This window comes from Phacochoerus africanus, chromosome 4 (genome assembly GCF_016906955.1).
Source record: "Phacochoerus africanus isolate WHEZ1 chromosome 4, ROS_Pafr_v1, whole genome shotgun sequence".
In the NCBI taxonomy this organism is placed as follows: Eukaryota; Metazoa; Chordata; class Mammalia; order Artiodactyla; family Suidae; genus Phacochoerus; species Phacochoerus africanus.
Window position 1 is genome coordinate 85,930,502 of NC_062547.1, and position 23,890 is coordinate 85,954,391.

Genomic DNA, 23,890 nt, shown 5'->3' on the forward strand with positions numbered 1-23,890 from the left:
TAGGAACTCCCTATATGCGTTTTCTATTATTTCATTTTTAGTATATAGAAATGCAACTGCTTTCTAAATGTTAATCTTGTATGCTGCTACTTTGCTGAATTCATTCATCAGTGCAAGTAGCTTTTGTGTATAATCTTTAGGGTTTTCTATGTTCAGTATCAAATCAATTTTACCTCTTCTCTTTAAATTTGGATACCCTCCCTTCCTTCCTTCCTTCCTGGTTCTGGCCTTTTGTTTGTAGGGAGGTTTTTTTTGTTGTTGTTGTTATTATTATTATTCCATACTCAATTTCATTTCTAGTGATCAGTTTGTTCAAATTATCTATTTCTCTTTGATTCAGTTTTGGTAGGCTGCATGTTTCTGGAAAGTTGTCCATTTCTTCTAGTTTGTCAAATTGGTTGGTATATAATTGTTCATAGTATTCTCTTATGATTTTTTGTATTTCTGCAGTATCTATTGAGATTTCTTCTTTTTTCCTTTTCTCCTTTTTCATTTCTTATTTTGTTATTCAATTTGTTCTTGCTGAGTCTGGCCAGAGGTTTGTCATTTTTTTTTTTGTTTGTTTACCCTTTCAAAGAACCAGCTCTTGATTTTATTGATTTTTTAATTGTTTTTTATCTTTTTAATTTATTTCGTCTCTAATTTTTATTATTTCCTTCCTTCTGCTAACTTTAGGTTTTTGTTTGTTCTTGTTTCTCTAATTCTCTTAGGTGGTAGATTAGGTTGTTGATTTGAAATTTTTTCGTTTTTTTTGAGGAAAGCCTGTATCACTATTAATTTCCGTCTAAGAACTCCTTTGGTGTCATCCCATAGAGTTTGTATGGTGTGTTTTCATTGTCATTTGTCTCAAGGTATTTTTAAATTTCTTTTTAACTTCCTCATTGACCCATTGGTTTTTTAGTAGCATTTGCTTAGTCTGCATGTAGTCAGTTATTTCTCATTTCTTTCCCTATGGTTGATTTCTAGTTTCATGCCATTGTGGTCAGAGAAAATGTTTGAAATAATTTCTGTACTCTTAATTTTGTTGAGGTTAGTTTTGTGCTCTGGTATGTGGTCAATTCAAGAGAATGTGTTCCATGTGCACTTGAAAATAATGCATATTCTGAGGTTTTTGGGTGTAATGTTCTGAAAATATCAAATAAGTATGACTGTTCTATTGTGTCATTTAGGGTCTCTGTTGCCTTATTGATTTTCTCTTTAAAGGATCTGTCCATTGATGTGAGTGGGGTGTTAAAATCTCCTATTATTATTGTATTCCCATCAATTTCTCCTTTCATATCTGTTAGTATTTGTTTTATGTATTTTGATGCTTCTATATTAGGGGCATATATATTGATTAGTATAATATCCTCCCCTCGATTTGATCCTTTTATCATTAGGTCCTTTATCTTTCTTTATGGCCTTTGTTTTAAAGCCTGTTTTGTCTGATATGAGTATTGTGAGTCCTGTTTAGTCCTGTTTTTTTGTCATTTCCATTCACATGAAATGGAATCATCACCTTTCCATCCCCTCACATTTAACTTATATGTGTCCTTTGTCCTAAGGTGGGTCTTTTGTAGGCAGTGTGTTGTAGGCTCTTGTTTTTTAATCCAGTCCACCACTCTATGATTTTTGGTTGGAACATTCAGTCTTTTGACATTTAAGGCAATTATTGATAAATGCGTATTTACTGCCGTTTTAAACCTTGTTTCCTGGTTGAGTCTGTATTTCTCCTTTCCCCCCTTCTTTTTCTCTTTGTGGTTGGATGATTTTATTTTGTGCTTGCACCTTCTTCTTTTCAACTTTTGTGAATGTATTGTTTGTTTTTGAATTGTGATTGCCCTGTTTTTCAAGTGTATTAACCTCTTCTTATTTCTGCTTGCTTTAGACTGATAGTCATATTGGCTCAAACATAGTCTTTTAAAAAGGGTCCAGATTTTCTTCTTTTCTTTCTTTTTTTTTCCCCTTTTCAGCCACACCTGTTGCATATGGAAGTTCCTGGGCCAAGGACAAAATCCAAGCTACAGCTGTGACTTATGCCAAAGCTGCTGTAATGCTGGATCCTTAACTCACTGCGCCAGCCCAGGGGTCAAACTGGCACCTCCACAGAGACAAGCCAGATCATTAACCCACTGTGTCATAGCAGAAACTCCAAGTCTAGATTTTCTTACTCTTCTTCCCTACATTTTACGATTTCAATGTCCTTTTTTAACATCTTCATGTTTCATGTTTATCCTTTTGCTGCTCCTTTTGTTTATCATTGCTTTCACAAAAAGTTTTTTTTTCCTTCTTTTTGATCTGTATACTGGCTTATTTAAGTGATTAATTTCCACTTGTGATTTCCTCCATCCTATACCTTCTTACTTCTTTCCTATTTAGAGGACACCTTTGAAATTTCTTTTAGGAGAGGCTTAATATTGCTGTACTCTTTTAGTTTTTGTTTGTCTGATAAATTCTTTATTTGTCCTTCTATTTTGAATGATAATCTTGCTGGGTAGAGTGTTCTAGGTTGCAAATTTTTTCCCTTTTAGAACTTTGAGTATATCTTGCCACTCTTTCTTGGACTGTAGCCTTTTTGTAGAAAAATCAGCTGATAGCCTTATGGGGGTTCCCTTGTAATTAACTCTTTATTTTTCCCTTGCTGCCTTTAGAATCCTCTCTTTATCTTTAACTTTTGCCATTTTTGTATTATAATATGTCTTGGCATAGGTGTATTTGGGTTCAACTTGTTTGGGGTCATCTATCTTCCTTTATCTAGATGTCTGTTTCCTTCTTTAGATTTGGAAAGTTTTCAGCCATAATTTCCTCAAATACATTTTCTACTCCCTTTTCTTTTTCTTTTCCTTCTAGAATCCCTACTATGCATAGATTGACCCACTTTTTATTATATTTTATATTGCTTTCATTTTTTTTCCCTTTGGCTGTCTCTCTTGATTGGGTGAATTCCATTATTCTATCTCTCAAGTCACTTATTCATTCCTCTGCATTATTCACTCTGCTGTTCAATGCCTTTAACTCAGTTTTTGTCTCTGCAAGTGAATTTTCTCACAGGGTGCCAATTCCTTTCCTCTTTCATAGCTCCTTCTCAGGAGTTCTGGTCCTGTCCTGATTCCTTCTTTTTCTTCTCTCCCCTTTGTCTTTATCTCTCTCTTTTTTTCCCTTTGTTCTACTCAGTTATGTGGAGGGGTTTTAGCCCTTTTTAGAAGTCCAAAGTCTTCTGCCAGTGTTCAGTAGATGTTTTTGTGCAAATTGTTCTACACATAAATGGGTATTTTTTTAAATGTGTTTGTGAGTGCCACATCCTCCTCTATTTCATATATAGAGTGGTGTGTATATGTTAATTTCAAACTCCTAATTTATCCCTCTTCCTCTCCCCTTTGGTAACCATAAGTTTGTTTTCTATGTCTGTAAGTCTACTTCTAATTTGTAAATAAGTTCATTTTTAAAGATTCCAATATAAGTGTTACCATATGGTATTTGTCTTTGTCTTATTTCACTGAGTATGATAATCTCTATGTCTATTGATGTTGCTGCAAATGGCATTATTTCATTCTTTTTTATGGCTGAGTAATATTCCATTGTATATATGTTAGTGTGTATGTGTACCACATCTTCTTTATCCATTCATCTGTTGATGGACACTAAGGTTGCTTCCATGTCTTAGCTATTGTAAATAGTACTGCAGTGAGCATTGGGGTGCATGTATCTTTTTGAAATAGAGTTTTGGTCTTTTTCAGATATATGCCCAGATATATGCCCAAGAGTGGGATTACAGGATCATGTGGTAGCTCTATTTTTAGCTTAAGGAACCTCTATACTGTTCTCTGTTGTGGCTGTGCCAATTTACATTTCCACCAACAGTATAGGAGAGTTCCCTTTTCTCCACATCATCTCCAGCATTTATTATTTACAGGCTTTTCGATGTTGATTATTCTGACCATTATGAGGTGATACCTCATTGTAGTTTTGATATGCATTTCTCTAATAATTAGCAATATTGAGCATCTTTTCATGTGCCCGTTGGCCATCTGTATGTCTTCTTTGGAGAAAGAAGACAGCAAATTATTAATGGGTCCTTAAATTTCCTTACAGATGTTTGCCCTACAAATCTTATAAACCTATCTAGAATGATCCCACTAGCAAGTCCACTTTGGTACATAAAATATAACTCTGTTTATAAGAGTGACAAACATTTTATGAAAACATCCATTGGATAGGAAAAACTTTAATAATCAACCAACAAAAATATATATGAGTATCTCATGTACACTTTGAGGTTTTTGTTCAAGATAATGATGATGGTGAGGATAACAATAATGCTAAACGTGGAAGACAGATGGCACATGGTTAAGAGGGCTGCCTCTGTGGCGTTCCCATTGTGGCTCAGTGGTAATGGACCCAACTAGTAGCTGTGAGAGTGTGGGTTTGATCCCTAGCCTTGCTCAGTGGGTTAAGGATCTGGCATTGCTATGAGCTGTGGTGTATGTTGCAGACACAGCTTGGATCCTGGGTTGCTGTGGCTGGCAGCTGTAGCTCCAATTCAACCCCTAGCCTGGGAACTTCCATATGGCATGAGTTTGGCCCTAAAAAAGGCAAAAATAAAAAAAAATAAAAAAGAGTGCTGCCTCTGGAAACAGACTGTTTGAATTTGAATCCTGGCCCTGACTCTTATTGGCCATATTATCTTTATGTAAGTTATTTAATCTCTGGGTTTCAATTTCCTTATTTGTAAAATGGGGGTGATGTCATCCATAATAGAACCTATCCCACAGGATTGTGATGAGAATTAAAGTATTCAGCATCTGCATAGTGCTTAAAATAGTGCCTAGCACAGAAGTGAATTAATTTGTAAATTAGTACAGTGTCTAGTATGCACTGTGTATATATTTACCAAATAAAACAATAATAGAAAATAGTAATTAATATTCACTGCAACCTTACCATATGCCAGGTTCTAAATTTAGCACTTTACACACATTGCTTTTCATCCTCCCATCATTCTATGTAAAGGATTCTTTTATTTAGTCTCCATTTTACTAATGAGGAAACTTAAGCACAGAGTGCTTATTAACTTGCCCAAAATCACACAACTAGTATGTGGCAGAGGTGAGATTTAGTTTACCTATCTCCATCTAAATGTTATTTTTTCTACCCTACATATGTTCCTGTTGCATTTAAACCATTTTACTAATTTATCAAGTGAATTCTATACTATTTGTCCCCTGTAACCCTAATGAGCTGCATAAGCACTCAGTTTTCTTTCTCTTCTATGTTTTTGGCATATGTTAAGATGAGCTTTAATTTGTTTATAACTATTTTATGTCTAGATATAATTAATGTCAAATAGACTACCATAGCTATGTTTAAGGAACATCAGATAATAAAGAGGTCTTTAGACTGATACAATTCTGCCCTTTATCTTCAGGAGACTGTTTCTTTTTTAAAATAATTTTTATTTTATTTTATTTATTATTTATTTTTTACCACACCCACAGCACGTAGAAGTTCCCCTGCCAGGGATCAAACCTGTGCTGCAGTTGCGGTCTGCACCACAGCTGTGGCATTGCCATGTCCTTAACTCATTGTGCCATAAGGGAACTTCCCAGGAGGTTGTTTCAACAAATTAATATCATTACTTTGGTGATTATATATTCCTTCATTGTGGTCTCACATCAAATCCTCAAGAACAAAAGCAAGATAAGAGGTGGAGATATTTCAATAAATAATAGGATTGTAGCCAGGCCCCTCCCTGAAATAACAAAAAGACAAAAAGGTATGCCTGTAATTCTAATATTTCCTTTGGTTGATTTTAATTTCTTTTTATTAAGGTCAAATATAATAATTGCAAGAGAATTGTCAATAACTATTGCTTTTTTTGGCGGGGTGGGGTGTAAAGGGTAGGGAGGGAAGGAGAAGGATCAAGATGGATTCACTTAGGAGTTCCTGTTGTGGCTCAGCAGTTAACAAAGCCGACTAGTATCCATGAGGACATGGGTTTGATTGCTGGCTTCACTCAGTGGGTTAAGGATCTGGCATTCACGTGAGCTCTGGTGTAGGTTGCAGACACAGCTCAGATCCAGGATTGCTGTGGCTGTGGTATAGGCCAGCAGCTACAGCTCTGATTCGACCCCTAGCCTGGGAACCTCCATAGGCCATGGGTGCCCTAAAAAAGACAAAAAAAAAAAAGACGGATTCATTTAGAACCCCACCACAAGTGCAAGATGTTCTCGTATCCTCTCCACTGGGGGTCCAGTTCAGATCTCATGAGTCTGCTTTTTTTAATGAGTGCATGAGTTCATGGGTGTCTGGGGAGCGTTGTATTCATTGGGAAGCAAATGGGGAGAGGAGGTTACCTGCAAGTCCTCCCAGTCAATCAGAAGGGGAGGATCTGGAGGAATGGAGTCCTCACAGAGGACAGTTATCAGAGTCCCCTAGTACAGGTGGTGGAAACATGGCCATGAAGGAAAGCAGGACAAACTACAGTTGATGGCTCAGTTTCCAAGCAGGTCCTGGCATGTGAATCAACAGTCCTCATGGACGACATGTCTCAGACGCTTCTGTCCAGCTCTTCCAGGGCAATGCCCTCGCTTTCTTCTTGAGCAACGTTTCCTGGTTCCCAACCCAGCCTCTGGGACTCTGCATTCTCTTTCTACCATTCTCTTGTTTCCTTCTGGTCTTAAGGAAAACCTGCCCTTCCATGAACTCCTTGCATTATCAAAGGGCAGTCTCTTTGCTCCAACTCCAGTCCTGTGTTCCTTTGTGATACACTGATGTATATTAGACTCAGAACCCATGTCTTTTTCTTATCCTTGACTGACCTTCAGACTTTTTCTAAGAATCTAGGGGACGATCCTACTATATTATTATGTCACTTAAAATTTTTTACATTTAATGTTATAAATATTAAAATATAAATTAATAAAATAAGCAAATATAAGTATAAAATATTAACTTTGTATATTGTTATATGATGATATATTGTTATGTATGATGAGAATGATATTAAAATTGTCTTAACATTCTTACCTTTTCACAGTATCCTTTTTTTTTTTTTGGCTTTATAGGGCCACACCCACAGCATATGGAAGTTCCCAGGCTAGAGGTCAAATTGGAGCTATAGCTGCTGGCCTACACTACAGCTACAGCAATGCCAGAACTTTAACCCGCTAATCGAGGCCAGGGATCGAACCTGCGCCTTCATGGATGCTAGTCAGATTCATTTCCACTGAGTCATGATGGGAACTCCCCACACTATCTTTTTCGTTGTTGTTGTCTTTTCTAGGGCCGCACCTGTGGCATATGGAGGTTCCCAGGCTAGGGGTTGAATCAGAGCTGTAGCCCCCAACCTACACCACAGCTCACAGCAACGCCGGATCCTTAACCTACTGAGCGAGGCCAGGGACGGAACCCGTAACCTCATAGTTCCTAGTCGGATTCGTTAACCACTGAGCCACGACAGGATTTCCCCCACACTATCTTTTTTAAAAAAAGTTTTATTACAGTTGATTTACAATGTTCTGTCAATTTCTGCTGTATTGCAAAGTGACCCTGTCATACACATATACATACACTCTTTTTTTCATATTATTCGTCATCATGTTCTATCGCAAGTGATTGGATATACTTCCCTGCACTATACAGCAGGACCTCACTGCTTAGCCATTCTAAATGTAATAGTTTGCATCTACTAACCCCAAACTCCCAGTCCATCCCACTCTCTCTCCCTCCGCCTTGGCCACTACATGACTGATCTCTATGTTTGTGAGTCTGTTTCTGTTCCTTTTCCGTAAATATATTCATCTGTGCCATATTTTTGCACTCTCTTGAGTGAACTTAACTGCTCTGGGGAGAATGCCTGAGTGGAGAAGAACTGAGGGAAAGGTTCTGAGTATGTTTTGGTTCCCTAATAAGGAAAGAGTGTTTATGCTATCTCAATCGTCTGTTTTGTTCTCTAGAAGAGAATCTGCTTTGCTTTTTTTTTTTTTTTTAAATCTAATTAGTCAACCCAAAGACTTTGTTGCAAGACTTCCTTTACTCTATTTTCTCTGTCAATCTTTAGTGTTTTGTGGGGTTTTTTTTGGGGGGGGGATTTGGTTTTTGTTTTTTTCTTTTTAGGGCCTCACCCACAGTATGTGGAAATTCCCAGGCTAGGGGTCAATTGGAGCTACAGCTGCCAACCTATAGCAACTCTACAGCTGCCACAGCCACAGCAATGCCAGATCCAAGCCATGTCTGTGACCTATATCACAGCTCACAGCAACGCCGGATACTTAACTCACTGAGCGAAGCCATGGGTCGAACCTGAAACCTCATGGACACTAGTCGGATTTGTTACCACTGAACCACAATGGGAACTCTTTTAGCATTTTTTAAAAACATAAGTTTCATTATATCTTTAAGACGTTGTTCTATGGAGTAACTTGCATTCAATGGATATTATAGTTCTATGCTGGTAATCTCATTTTATAATTATACTTTTACTTGTGTGATTTCTGATTAATATCTTTCTCTCTCACTAGACTGTAAATGACAATTAAGTAAATCTATTTTCATTCACTGTGGTATACCCAGAGCCCACCACCATGACTGGCACATAGCTGGTATTCCATAAATAAAGGTCAAAGAAATAGATGCTACCTTATTTTGCCTTTAAAGCCTCTCTTAAAGATTTTATGCACATTTTAGAAATAAAAATGAAGAAGAATGTTGGCAGAACTATGTTAAACGTATAGGTCTCCTGTGCCCCTCAAGTTACTGGTTCTTACCCAGAGGATTGAGGGTTTCATTATGCATGATGGTTTCATAAATTGGTTATGGCCAACTGGAAAAGTCGCATTGAGGTTTACGAAGGAAGAGAGAATAAGAAGAAAGAGAAGAGTTAAAGATGAGGAAAGCAAGCCTGGGCTCAGTGGAAAGAGCCAAGTGCAGGATGGCTGCATCCTTGCTGTTTATATGCTGATCACACCTCATGCTGAGTAGCAGTGGGATCACAGAAAAATCACACATTGCTAATATTTCACATAACTTTTTTCAGATCATAAACTCTATGAGTGCCACAGTTTTGCACCACTCCAGCCATCTGTCTATAAATAACTTGGGTCCTCTCATCTTCTTCATGTTCTTTCCATTCAATTCAGCAAGCATATACTGAACACTTGTTATCTTGGGGGTGTGCTGATGGTCCTTAGTACACAGGTATTCTGCTTACTACTTATTTTTAATATATTGTATTGTTTTTGAGAGCAAAATTACTGCTCATTTGCAAAAGCCTGAATTGAAGTTGTCTGCAAATGTAACAAATTATAATTTGCAAATGAACCTATGTAGCATGTACACGTCATGCGTGCACAGACGCATACGCGCACGCACACACACACACACAGAGTGACTTCTTTCCACCATGGATACAGTTTTTTCTATACTTTTTGTAAATATTTATCAAAGGGGAAGGAGAAAAGCCCAAAACTTTAAAACACACTAGGGACATTTTTATGTCACCCTGGTTGGAAAACACTCATCAAAATTTTTTTGCCAAATTCCCAATAAATTTTAAAGTATTAATTGCTGGACACTTGTCCATTAATTAATGCTTGAATTCTGGAGAAGAGTTTGGAGAATTTGAAACTTTCATCTCTAAGCCGACTGAAATGTTTCTCAATTGGAAGTTTTCCTAGGCCAATCACATAGAGGAAGAACAAAAGTTGGTTAAGAAAAATCCTGCATATCCTCAAATCCTCCATTGCTAATCAAAACAGCACCAGGAATTCAGAAGTTCTTAGATTCAGTGTCAGTTCATCAGCAATCATTCCCCCCCCTTTTTTTTTCTTTTTAGGGCCACACCCACAGCATATGGAGGTTCCCAGGCTAGGAGTCAATCAGCGCTGCAACTACCAGCCTACATCACAGCCACAGCAATGCTGGGTCCAAGCTGTGTCTGCGACCTACACTGCAGCTCATAGCAACACAGGATCCTCAACCCACTGAGCAGGGCCAGGGATCAAAACCAAGTCCTCATGGATACTAGTTGGGTTTGTTACTGCCGAGCTACAAGGGGAAGCTCCAAGCAATCATTTCTTGAGTTGAAACTCGAATGAAGTATGTCTAGAGACCCGTATATTAAAGACTCATTTAAGTTAGGTTATTAAAACTTGCCAAGACATCTAGCAAAGTAGATAAACTACACCACCTAAAAATAATCATCTTTTAGGCATTACATTGGCTCAATGAACTAATAATCCCACCATTACTTAACCAAAAATGGTTTACATTGGCTCAATGAACTAGTAATCCCACCATTACTTAACCAAAAATGGTTTATTTTTCTGCTCAAAGAGGAAGTCCAAAGATAGGCAGTTCACAGTGTCATTCATTAACATCCCAGGATCTTCCTATCCTTCTGGTTTGCTTTCCTTCCAATGTGGTGTTCATTTTCACAACTGCCTCATGGTTACAATGGGGCTGCTCCATCTCCAGCATAATACCCACTTTCCAGGTAGGGAGAATAATAAAGAGAAAGGCAAAGGTAAAAGGCTTAATCTGTCCTTTGTTACTAGAAAGCAACAGCCTTCCCAGGAGCCTTGCCTTTAGACTTCTACTTCTACTTCCTTGGCCATAACTGTGTCACATGGTCACCCAAATGTAAGGAAGGGTGAGAAATACAAACTTTTAGTTACATGTATTGCAGCCCTGAACAAAATTTGGGCTCCCCTGTAAGAAAGAAGGGAGAATGGCTGTTGAATTGATAACTAGTAGTGTCTGCCACAAAAACACATTTAAAAATTGCATCCAGAAGGAGTTTGAGTCCCAGGAATTTGGAGGCAGTGAGAAAATGAATGAATTTAACATTTTGAATAAAAGCTTTTTTTACAAGCTGAAGCTCAGGACAAAGGTATTACTGAAGTTCTCATCAGTAGGCAATTAGGCATACATAGTTCAGCATCAGCTGCCCTAAGTGATTTTTTTTTGTCTTTTGTCTTTTTTGTTGTTGTTGTTGTTGCTATATCTTGGGCATATGGAGGTTCCCAGGCTAGGGGTTGAATCGGAGCTGTAGCCACCGGCCTACGCCAGAGCCACAGCAACGCGGGATCCGAGCCGCATCTGCAACCTACACCACAGCTCACCGCAACGCCGGATCATTAACCCACTGAGCAAGGGCAGGGACCGAACCCGCATCCTCATGGTTCCTAGTCGGATTCATTAACCACTGCGCCACGACGGGAACTCCTGGCCTAAGTGATTTTTAAAGAACCATCTGGGTACCTTCGCTCTTATGCCCAAAAGGCACCAGCTAGCAATGGACACCCTTGAAAGAATTTAGCAATGATGCACAATTGCTGACTTTTTTTGTATTTTGTACCAGTTTTAATGCTAACAACCTAATTGTCAGTTGTATTCAAAGTACAGTTCAAATAGCCAAGTAATTTTTTTTTTTAAATACAAAATTCAACTTGCATCTCAAACTCTTGAAGGGTCATCGTTTCATACTACTCAGAAACTTCTTGCATCCTTTACTCTTTCCTCTCCTATACAATTCACACATTTTGTTATATTTTACAAAAGGATCAAGTTATGATAGATTGGAAAAAAATTTTTTTTTTTGGTCCTTTACTGTTGAGTTTGAGAAAGTACTGCTCTAATCTAAAGCATTGATTTTTTTTTTTTTCATCTTAAAGATCTAGAATTGGTCTGGTGGAGACAGACTTTCCTTGAAGGGTCAGCATACTCCGTATTAGGCATGTGGACGCAGAGTGGGGACAGTGGGGGGGGAAGGGGGCAGCATGGGAAAATTTACAATGCAGTAAATTTTTTTTACTCATTATTTAATCATGCAATGAAGGCATACAGTGTAACTATTTCAGTTGGGGGTGGAGAAGATGGATCTGCCTAGTTTCCCTTGGCTTCTTTCCTTTGCCATCACTCCAGTGTTTTAGTGTTACACCCACCCATTCTTTTCCTTGGGTCTCCAGGGGGAGGGAACAGGTAATGGTCTATTGACCAAAAGTAATATAGAGCAGTAAATCAGAACTACCGAAATGCTATGGCTCCCCAGATAGTCTTGGGTGACATCGAACAGGAGAATCAGGTAGGAAAGAGTTGGCTACCCACCGGATTCAACATAAATTATGACAGGTGAGTGTTCATTAAATAAGGAATTGATGATACTCTAAAAGAAATTGGTTATAAATCAGGTTTAGTTAATTGGCAGTATTCCTCTGTTACAGAATACAGGTTTCCCTCACTGTCCGAAAGTAGAGTATACCTATGAAACTGTTCACAAGCTGAAATTGTGTCAAGTGAAGAAACAATTACTATTAATTTAAATGAATGTTTGACTGTTCCCAGACCCCCCAAATAACCTACCAAATCATAGCAAGTAATACACAAAACTTAAAACGCCACTAACATATTGTAAAAGCGGGAGTGATACAATAAGTCTACCAGCTGGATAAAGTAGAAATAGTATATTTCCCAGTGTAGTTTCACTCATCAGAAGCAGGAGGACAGCGAGCACACTGGGAGGCTGAGTTGTGGGAGGCTAGGGTGGTTGGAAGCGTAAGAGAGGCAGGAGAGAGAGGAACAGGGTCGCCTGGTAATATCTCATCCTCATCTAAATCCATCAGGATAGGTAGGTCACTAATACCTACACCTTCTGTGTCTGCTTGCCTCACTGTGAGTTTGGTGGTCTGCTCTGGCTGAAGGGGCTCACATGGAAGGGCTTGAAATATGACAATATGCTTGACTATTGGCTTCATGCACTTTTCCAACCTACCATACTTGTCAGGCACTCAGAACAGTGCAAACCTGTCCTAAACATACGTGGCTTTTCAAAATTGTAGCCATGATTTGCTGTAGTCACTGCAGCACTGTCACAGTGAAAGCTCACCCAGGTGCTTTACGGTGGGTTCCTTAATGACTCCTTACCTGTCACTTCTTGGTCATGGAGTGTCAAAACCTCTTCAACATCATCTTCATCAACTTCCACAAGCACAGCTTCCAAAACCAAAGTCACTTTGGCTGTATTTATTGTTGTTGGTCTTTAAAATCCTTCATTGCTTGGACACTTTCCTTCAAATTCCATGTCTCTTAGAGACCATTAACCTATCAAGAGCACCTTCAAGGTTGACAGACACCAATTTTATGTTGTAGTCTTTCCAGGTCTCTCACAAACATGCTTCAGAGTTGCCGCTTTGTGCTTACAATAAAATGCATCGCATTTTGTGTAAAGTAAGCCTTGACTGTGGCCATTAGGTCTTGGCCACATGGTTGCAGCAATGACACATTCCGTGGTAAGAACACAACACAAATGTTACTGCCATTCTTGGTAATGCCAGGTGGATGACAATCAAAAGATACATATCACTGTGACGATTTTCTCTACAGTGTTTTTCAACAAAAGGACTAACATATGCATTCATGTCCTCCTAAAAAATACTAACTAACTGGGTACTCCAATCACTTGGATGTGAAGGAAACACAACAGGAAGTGTATTCTTACCAATGCCTTTAAGTGCCCTTGGGTTTTCTGAATGGTATCCCAGTCGAGGCCTAAGGATAGCATTACTGGTGGTGTTAATAACAGGCCTTAGGGGAGTTCCCGTCATGGCTCAGTGGTAACAAACCAGACTAGTATCCATGAGAGCGTGGGTTCGATCCCTGGCCCCACTCAGTGGTTCAAGGCATCCGGTGTTGCCGTGAGCTGTGGCGTAGTTTGCAAATGCAGCTCAGATCCCGCATTGCTGTGGCTGTGGCATAGGCCTACAGCTGCAGCTCCAATTCGACCCCTAGCCTGGGAACTTCTATATGCTGTGGGTGAGGCCCTAAAAAGACAAAATAATAATAATAATAATAATAGGCATTAGGGTTAACCTGTCCTTCAATGCTTTGTGTCCCTTAGCCTGCTTTTCTTCTCTCAAAATTAACATCTTGGTTGGCAACTTTTTCTAATAAATTGCAGTTTCCTTGCAGTTAAACATTTGCTTATATGAATAACCACCTTCTGCAATTATTTCCTTCAGTTCTTCTGGGGACTTTTTGGCAGCTTCAGTTATCAGCTGAAGCACTCTGTCCAGTAACTTTTCAGCTCCGAAACTCCATTGATCTCAAAAACTGGTCAAACCACACATGACTGCTTTTAAATAATACTTTCACAACACTTTTGCCACCATCGTCTAGTGCTGTTTCAGCTTATCGAAAAGACTGATTTCTCCTTAAGTGTAGCTAACTTAACTGAACACCACATGTTTGTACATCCATTAATCCACTCAAGCAATAGACTTTCCATTTCATCAGTTATGGGATGCCAACTAAAGGAGACCACTTTGCTGCTAGCGAAGGCAATAGTAATTTCAGCAGTTTCGAAGAATCTCTCTGGCTGCAGTGAGTACAAAGAATGGATGGAGTCAAGTTCAAGGTATGCACAACGTCTAGTTGTTCACCATCAAAACACTTAATTACATCTAGTTTTACACTAAGCAAAACACCCTGTGAGTTCTCTTAGGCTCCTCTGATAGTGTAGGACACATCTTGCTAATCATGTGCGAAATAAATGGTGATGTTATAAAGCCCAGATGTTCACAGACACAGTTGAAAGCTATGGAGGCTGATGCTGAGCATTATTCTTGGGGAAGGAGCTTGGTGGCTCCTCTCTCGCTGCTCTGGGTGCTGCAAATCAAATGCTGAGCATTATTTTCACGTTTTGCCTTTTTTTTTTTTTTAAAGTGAAAGCCCTCTTTAGATTTTTTTCTGTTAGTTAAAACATGTATCAGTGTAGGTCTATCGTAGAAGCCAAGTGGTATAACACAAACTATAGAAAAGCAGGAGATACTGTGCCCTCATACCTTAGTGCTTGGACTCCAGCCTGCTGAAACCCGCAGGCTTCTAGAATGGCTCTCGATCTGTTATTGCTGCATGCAAAATACCTCTAACTCAGTGGCTTCACATGACCACCACTCATTATTTCTCAGAATTGTGGGGAGGGGTGGGGACTGGCCTGTCTCTGAGGGGATTGCAAACTGTCTGGGGGTTTCCTGGAGCCAGTGCTCTATGCTGGCTTTAGCTGGAGAATCTTAGCTGGAACATATCTGTTTCATGGGGTTTTTTTTCCTTCTTCTGAGATCAGCAGACTTGCCTCAGTGGGCCCTTCTCATGGCAATGCCAGGAATCCAAGAAAGCAAGCAGAAATACTAAGACTGGGAAGTGGCCCACCCTTCATTTAATGTGCCGAGGAAAAGTACATGGCCAGACCCAGATGCAAAGGTGGAGGGAAGGGCCTCTGTCGTGAAGGAAACCACAAAGTCACATGGTAAAGGATGTGACTACAGGTGGATAAAGAGTGGAGGCCCTGGGAGTTCCCGTCATGGTGCAGTGGTTAACAAACCCGACTGGTATCCATAAAGTTGCAGGTTCAATCCCTGGACTCACTCAGTGGGTTAAGGATCGGGCGTTGCCGTGAGCTGTGGTGTAGGTTGCAGACGTGGCTCAGATCCCACATTGCTGTGGCTGTGGCTGTGGCCGGCGGCTACAGCTCCAATTCGACCCCTAGCCTGGGAACCTCCATATGCCGTGGGAGCGGCTCTAGGGAAAGGCAAAAAGACAAAAAAAAAAAAAAAAAAAGGAGAGTAGGGGCCATTACTGTGATTTCCATAACATCTACCACACAAAATAATCAAAGGCCTGAAGATTAAATTTTACTTCAGGTTTATTTGAATCACTTCCTGGAAAAGAATAGCTTTATTATTGACTAGGAATATATATAGAGAGAAAGTTAAACTTTTTCAAACTAAATCATAAAATCAAGGGGTAAGAGAGGAAAAGAAAGAGACAAATTAGGAAACAATGAGAGGGGAAGGAGAGACGCAAAGACGGCAGTGTTAGTGATGGTAAAAATGAGAAGACGCTGGAGCATGCATGTACCAGGAAGAGGATGTCATCCTGATAGCATAGAAATTATTTTTCTTATTCGAGCCATTATGTTTAAACAGAGGTCCCATACAAATCCAAGGACCTGGATTTTTCTTGAAAAATCAGAAGCTCTGTAACCCTGGATTCACAGTCCCATGTGGGTTCACAGTTCTCCAGAACTGAAGAGCTGCTGCTCTCTGCCCCATGCATTCACTTGCTTTATCTCCTTGGCCCTTGGGGCCATTTGTGTTTGCTTTACACAGCACTAGTTCTACAGCCAGATCGGTTTCTTAAGCTTCACACAGGCTTCTAGAATGCTCCTTACTACTGACCATCTGTGCTGGAGGTCCCAAAGACACATCAAACTCAATATGGTCAACAAAATCACAACTAAAGCACCCTTCCCTTGTGTAACATATTCTTCTCCAGTGGCCCATACCACCTCTGTTCAAGCTAGAAAATGATCCATCACTGTAGCTTTTCTTTCTCTGTCTAAAATGCTAAAAAAACAAAAAGATTTCATTCACAATAAAATAGAATGCCTTGGAAATACCTTAGAAAGGATGCCTAAGACTTTTTTTCTGGAAAAGTATTAAAACTCTATGAAAGTACAAAGAAGAATGAATTAATGGGAGCAAAAAAAAATGTGTGTAGGTCAGATAGCTTAACACAGTAAAGTTTTATGTTAATTTTTCCCCAATAAATCTATATATTCAATGCAATCTTAATAAAAATTCCATTGGATTGTTTGAGGAACTCAACAAATTCATCCTAAAATTTACATGAAAAAATAGAAGTTCATGGATAAGTCAGTTTTGAAAAATAAAAGCAGATTAGGAACTGGCTCTGCCATATTTTAAGATATGCTACAGGGAGTTCCTGTTGTGGCTCATTGGAAACGAGCCCAACTAGTATCCACAAGGATTTGGGTTTGATCCCTGGCCTCGCTCAGTGGGTTAAGGATCCAACTTTGCCATGAGCTGTGGCATAGATTGCAAATATGATTCGAATCTGGCATTGCTCTGGCTATGGTGTAGACCTGAAGCTGTAGCTCTGATTCAACCGGTAGCCAGGGAATTTCCATACACCACAGGTATGGCCCTAAAAAGAAAAAAAAAAAAGCTACAAAATCAAAGTGTTGAATACAGAATAGTTCTGGCTAATAGACAAACAGAAGGGAATAGAGAGCTCAGACATGGATGCACATATTTATGGGAACTTGATAGATGATAAATGTATGTGGGAAAAATACCTCTGAATCTCTCCAGTTAAAGTAGAGAACTAAATGTGAAGGTTAAAGTTATAATATTATAGGAGTTGGGGCTCAGTGGTAATGAATCCAACTGGTCCCCATGAGGACATGGGTTCAATCCCTGGCCTTGTTCAGTGGGTTAAGGATCCAGCGTTGCTGTGAGCTTCAGTGTAGATCACAGACACATCTTGGATCTGATGATGCTGTGGCTGTGCAAAGGCTGGCAGCTGTAGCTCAAATTCGTCTCCTAACCTGGGAACTTCATATGCCGTGGGTTCGGCCCTAAAAAGACAGAAAAAAACAAAAAAAGTAACAACAACCAAACAAAAATTATATTTTAGAAGAATATATATATATAGAAAATATATATTATTATTACTTTTTTTTTGTCTTTTTAGTGCTGCAAAATTTCATTTCTGTTCCATGAAAGACACCACAAATGATTTAGCAGATATATGACAGATTGGGAGAGGATATCTGCAGTACCTAAAACTGGTAAAGGATTAATATGTGGATTATAGAACTGCAGAAGAACAAGGAAGAAACAAGCAAGAACTGTGAACAGGCAATTCAGAGAAGGGAAAGTCCAGTCACCATTTCAACAAATATATATGAAATTCTCTCATAGAGAATTGCAATTAAAACAACAATGAAATACCATATTACATTCATAAAAATGGCACAAGAGTATAAGAGGGTCTGATATTATGTATTGGAGAGAACGTACAGGACACAGAACTCCCTGTGCTCTGTTGGTGAGACTGCAAAGTTGTACAGACATTCAGAAAAGCAATCTAGACAAATATAGTGAAATTAAATGTTTTGCCCTATGAACCAGAGATTACATGCCTTGCTGTATATTGCAAAGAAATGAAGGCACAGGTCAAAGTGGTGTGAACAAGGATTTTCACTGTGGTATCAATTGTGTTAATAGAGAATTGGTGATAACTTAGATGAGGACAATTAGGATAATAGAAAAATAAAATGTGGTATACCTGTACCTTGGAATACCATGCAGCACATGTATAGAGAGCAATGTATATAAACTTTAAAAACATCTTTAGTGTGGAAAAAATAAGAAACAGTGTAAGATTTAAAACCAAATACCACTTAATGTAAAAGAATCTCACACACACAAAGCATAGGATGAGAACAGATTTATATTTAAGGACATATATGAGACACATGAGCGTGGGTGCCCATAGTGGCAGAAAGGAGCTAATGGGACTGGGGCTATGGAACAACACGAACACAAAACCCAAAATCAAAAAACAAAAACAGTAAAAGAGAAGAGCCATCCATGGGCTAATGTGCCTGCTTGAGTGTAGAGTGCCTTGTTGAAGGGCTCTTAAAGCCTAAGGTATAATGAGTTCAGGACATAGGAAGGCAGGTCCCCGTTGGAGAGCTCACCACACACAGACCTTAACTCGTGGGCAGTGCACAGGACAAAAAAGCACACAGAGCAGTCACTGAACGAGAGCATCAAACAGGATTCTTCTTTTCAGCACATATTTAAGGATACCTGCTCTGTGACAGGCCAGTGCTGGGCCCTGGGACAGGACCTCCAGAGGTCCCAGGCCCAGCAGTCCAAGTTCAGGCTCTGATTCTGAATGACCTTGGCTAAGGAAGGAAATGCGTTCCAAGGACAGGACCTCCAGAGGTCCCAGGCTCAGCATTCCAAGCTCAGGCTCTGATTTTTAATGATCTTGGCTAAGGAAGGAAGTGCGTTCCAAAAAGCCCTCATCAGTTTAAAAGCCTGTGAACAAATACCAGTTTCATGGAGACAAAACACCAAGCAAAGAGACACACCGAAACAGATAAATTTTCTTTTCTGCTTTGACAGAATCGTGCTTATTTTTCTACCAGGAATGCTCCTCTTTTCAAGTCTGACCTATAAGAATTTGCTTTCTTTTCCTGGGGACCTAAACTCACGGAAGGCGCAGAATCAGTAAGTGACAGAGCATGAGAACACATCCTTGCAGTCTCGGTTTAACATTAAATCATTTCTTGGAGAGTCACTGTTCTCAACTTTAAAATGAGGAGCTAGGAAGTACACTCCGTGCCAAAAAGTTTGAAAACATTTTGAAAGTGGCAAAGGGTAAAAAGGCTCCTGAGGCCACAAGAGGAGCCAGCCATCTTCCCTTTATCTCTCCTGGGCAACAACAGAAGATTTTCTACCAGCTCTGCAACACCTACACCCCCTCAACCGCGCAGCCAGGAGAAGTGCGCATGTGCATCGTGCGGCCCTTCCCGTCTCCCGTCGCTTCCTTTCCCGTCTCGGCCCCGCCCACCGCCGGCACCATCGTTTCCGGCTCAGCCCAGAAACGGACGGATAGCTCGGATAGCTTCTGGCCTCGGTTTCTCTGGTCTTTCGTATCTCCGGCGTTTCTGCAGCTCATTCGGTCACTGGGGCAGGTTGTTACCAATAAAGTTTTACTTTTCAAAGCCGGGCGGATTGGGCCGTGCCCATTCTCCGTCCCCTGGCTCGTTGCCCGCAGTGCCTCTTGGCTACAGATAACCTTCTGGGCGTCATGGACAGGGGCCGCCGCGGCCGGGTGGGTATGAGGCCGCCTTTCGCTGCTCGCACGCTCCCGTGGCTCCTGGGCCCACCGGCGTCCGCCTCAGCCTGAGTGCAGCCCCTCCGCGCCCACGGGCCGTCTCGCGCCGGACCCATGGCCTCCGAGGCGCCGTCGCCTTCGTTGTCGCCTTCGCCGCCTCCCTCCCCCGAGCCAGAGCTGGCCCAGCTGAGGCGGAAGGTGGAGAAGTTGGAACGCGAGCTGCGGAGCTGCAAGCGGCAAGTGAGGGAGATCGAGAAGCTGTTGCATCACACAGAACGGCTGTACCAGAGCGCCGAGAGCAACAACCAGGAGCTCCGCACCCAGGTGCTCGATCCTTCTCCAGCCCCACGCCCCATCCGGCCCAAGGCCTCCTTCAAAGTCTCCGATAGTCTCAGAAGGGCTCCTTGGCAGTGCTCAGGACTACTTTATAGAGTATCCGAGAGAATGAAAAGTTTAGTGCGATTATAACTCCAAGTACACTTGGAACAAACATAAGAGTTCGGGTACTCGATTTAGACTAAGTGGGTGAGCTGCAGTTACTTGAGCCTTCATTCTCCCTTGTAAAGTCCCATTGGCAGCAGGCACATTTGTAATGTTTTCTTCTAGCCCACTTTTGGGTTTGTTAAAGGGCCGGATTTCAATCAGAATTCCATTTATTATTCACTAGATGCGTGAACTGATACTGATCCTCAGTAAATGAGAACGCTGGGACCATACTGGTGAAGGTTAAATCAGATAAAGCCTGAACAAACTGTTAACGGTTTTGCACAGTCTTGAAGGCCACATATGTGTGAGGTTGTTTTGGGCATTTATCTTGAGTTGTCTGGTAAAAGTAGGGAAGATAAAACTGTCTTTGAGACACTAAGCTGCCAATTTCGTTTTCATAAAATACAATATGAACAAATACTTAGACCCACTTTTTTTCAAATTTTAAACAGGAGCCTAATATTTTTTCTAATTTGTTGATCAGTTGCATTTTTTCTCGACAAGTTATTTACACATAATTATTAATTTCACGTGGGCTGTTGTCTTGTCCTTTGTACTCTAACGGTACATTTCCTAAAACCACATGTGTAGGCTGGACATACAAACGTCATCAGACTTTGTTATGCTCTGTTATCAAATAATCTATGAAAATAACCACGGAGTTGCAGTGACGTCCTGTGCCCATTGTGTAGAGTTGTTAACATGACATTATAGAAAATTTGTTTGTTTTTGCAACAGCTATTGAACACTTGCAATGCATAATGACTGGGCTAGGAGACTACAAAATATGGTTAAAATATCTGGGGAAAGGGATAGCCTTTATTTTTTATTTTGTTATTAAAGTGTAGTTGATTTACAATGTGGCAATTTCTGCTGTAGGGATAACCTTTTAAAAAACTCGTTTATAATTGTATTTTTTAATGATTTTTATTTTTTCCATTAGTTAATTTACAGTGTTCTTTCAGTTTCTACTGTATAGTGAAGTGACCCATCATACGTATGTGTTCTTCTCACATTATCCTCCATCATGTTCCATCACAAGTGACTAGATATAGTTCCCTATGCTATACAGCAGGATATCATTGCTTATCTCATCCAAATACAATAGTTTACATCTATTAACCCCAAACTCCCAGTCCATCCCAATCCCTCCCCTTCCCCCTTGGCAACCACAAGTCTATTCTCCAGGTCCATGAGTTCCTTTTCTGTGGAAAGGTTCATTTGTGCCGTATATTAGATTCCAGGTATAAGTGATATCATGTGGTATTTGCCTTTCTCTTTCTGACCTACTTCACTTAAGTATGAGAGTCTCTAGTTCCATTAATGTTGCTGCAAATGGCATTATTTTGTTCTTTTTATGGCTTGGTAGTATTCCACTGTGTATATATACCACATCTTCTTAATCCATTCATCTAACAGTGGACATTTATGTTGTTTCCATGTCTCGGCTATTGTGAATAGTGCTGCAGTGGGTATAGGGGTGCATGTATCTTTTTGAATTAAGGTTTTGTCCAGATATATGCCTGAGAGTGGGATTGCTGGTTCATATGGTAGTTTTGTATTTAGTTTTCTGAGGTACCTCCATACTGTTTTCCATAGTGGTTGTACCAGTTTACATTCCCACCAACAGTGTAGGAGGGTACCCTTTTCTCCATACCCTCTCCAGCATTTGTTATTTGCTGACTTGTTAATCATGGCCATTCTAACTGGTGTGAGGTAGTACCTCATAGTAGTTTTGATTTGCATTTCTCTAATAATCAATGATGTTGAGCATTTTTTCATGTGCCTGTTGGCCAGCTGTATATCTTCTTTGGAGAAATGTCTATTCAGGTTTTTTGCCCATTTTTCCATTGGGTGGTTGGTTTTTTTTTTGTTCTTGTTTGTTTTTTTTTGCTGTTGAGTTGTATAAATTATTCATATATTTTAGAGATTAAGCTCTCATCAGTTGCCTCATTTGAAACTATTTTCTTCCATTCCTTATTTGGTCTTTTTTTTTTTTTTATGATTTCCTTTGCTGTGCAAGAGCTTGTCAGTTTGATTAGGTCCCATTGGTTTATTTTTGCTTTTATTTCTATAGCCATAGGAGACTGATCTAAGAAAGCATTTGTCTGGTTGATGTCAGAAAATGTTTTGCCTATGTTGTCTTCTAGGATTTTGATGGTGTCTTGTCTTATGTTTAAGTCTTTAAGCCATTTTGAGTTTATTTTTTGTGCATGATATGAGAGTGTGTTCTAGTTTCATCGATTTCCATGCCGCTGTCCAGTTTTCCCGGCAATACTTGCTGAAAAGACTGTCTTTTCCCCATTTTACATTCTTGCCTCCTTTGTCAAAGATTAATTGACAGTAGGTGTCTGGGTTTATTTCTAAGTTCTCTGTTGTGTTCCATTGGTCTGTGTGTCTGTTTTGGTATCAGTATCACACTGTCTTGATTACTGTAGCTTTGTAATAATGTCTGAAGTCTGGGAGAATTATGCCTCCTACTTGGTTTTTGTTCCCTTTTTAGAATTCTCAATTGTAAAAGTACTGCCTGTATAGAGATCCTAAAAGCAAACGTTTTTACTAATCTTTGAAGAGCCAGTGTTAGGGTTAATTTGATAGTAGTCAAATTAGGGTTAATTTGATAGTAGTCTAACATAAAAAGTTGGAAGGAATAGTGCTTAACTCTACTAGTGACTGAAATAACTCCTTTTTACTCTCTAGTCAGCTTCCCCTGATGATGGGTGGAGTTTGGTTATTAACTGTCATTCCTAACTACTAAATAATGTTTTATCTGGAGCAGTAAAAATTTGGCTTGAGAATTGAAGGTGAACTAGCAGGAAAATATAACATGTAAAGGCTTTGGAGTCAGTAAACCTTGTGCAAATTACTTTATCTCTTTATTCCTCGTATATAAAATGCAGATTAGGACAACTAATTTGTAAGGTGGTTGCAAGAATGAATGAGACCAAGTACAGTGCCTAACATGCAGCAGATACTAAATAAAAAAAAGATCTTGTTTACAGTAATAGTGCTAGTAGCCAGAGCTAGGACTGGAGCAAGGCAATCAGTAGCCTAGGGTGAAAAATTTAAAGGGGCACTTATTTTCAGGTACAGATCCTACACTTGCATGAAGCTGAGAGTATATTGAGTGCCTGCTTAAGTTTTGTGCCCTAGGTATCCTGCTTGCTTCACCCTAGTTCCAACCTTGGTAGTAGTAGCAGATGTGATAATTTTATGAAGTGTGTAATCTATGTAATCAGTCTTATCAGCTTTCTCTTTGTAAGCTTTATGTATCATTAAAGAAATACTTGGAAGCTTGTTTCTTAGTTTCATGCTTATAATACTGCCTCACATGAGGATTCTGTCTGACTGAGATGTATTGATGAGGCTGCTCTTCATCTGTTTATAGGTGTCGTCATACTGTGTTGCTCTGGCCTTGGTATTCGATGATTACACAGGGAGGACAACTGCCCCTCTGAGGCATTTACCTCTGTTTCCTTCTGCTGCAGTTATTTAGTTATATGATTACTATTTCAAGAAAAAAGTACTTAGAGTATGAGTAGCATTATTTAAGTGAATGCTTAATTCTAGGTGGAGAACACTGATACTAGATAGATAATTCAGCCATTTAGTTCTTCTTAGGGAGAACTGCTGATCAATTTTGTTTGTTTGTTTGTTTTTTGTTTTTTTTGTTTTTGCTTTTTAGACCCCCAGGCTAGGGGTCTAATTGGAGCTG

General features: G+C 39.7%; 1 protein-coding gene across 2 annotated transcripts in view; it reads left to right on the forward strand.

The window, feature by feature from the left end:
• Positions 1–19,417: 19,417 nt before the first annotated feature.
• AGGF1 (angiogenic factor with G-patch and FHA domains 1) overlaps positions 19,418–23,890 on the forward strand; it is a 44,193-nt gene continuing 39,720 nt past the window's right edge. Inside the window, exon 1 of one of the 2 annotated variants that reach the window (XM_047778151.1) lies at positions 19,418–20,013. In XM_047778151.1, coding sequence (XP_047634107.1) covers positions 19,804–20,013 — 210 coding nt within the window. In that variant the 5' untranslated portion in view covers positions 19,418–19,803. The remainder of the gene's footprint in view (positions 20,014–23,890) is intronic. The other variant, XM_047778150.1, reaches the window with a different exon arrangement.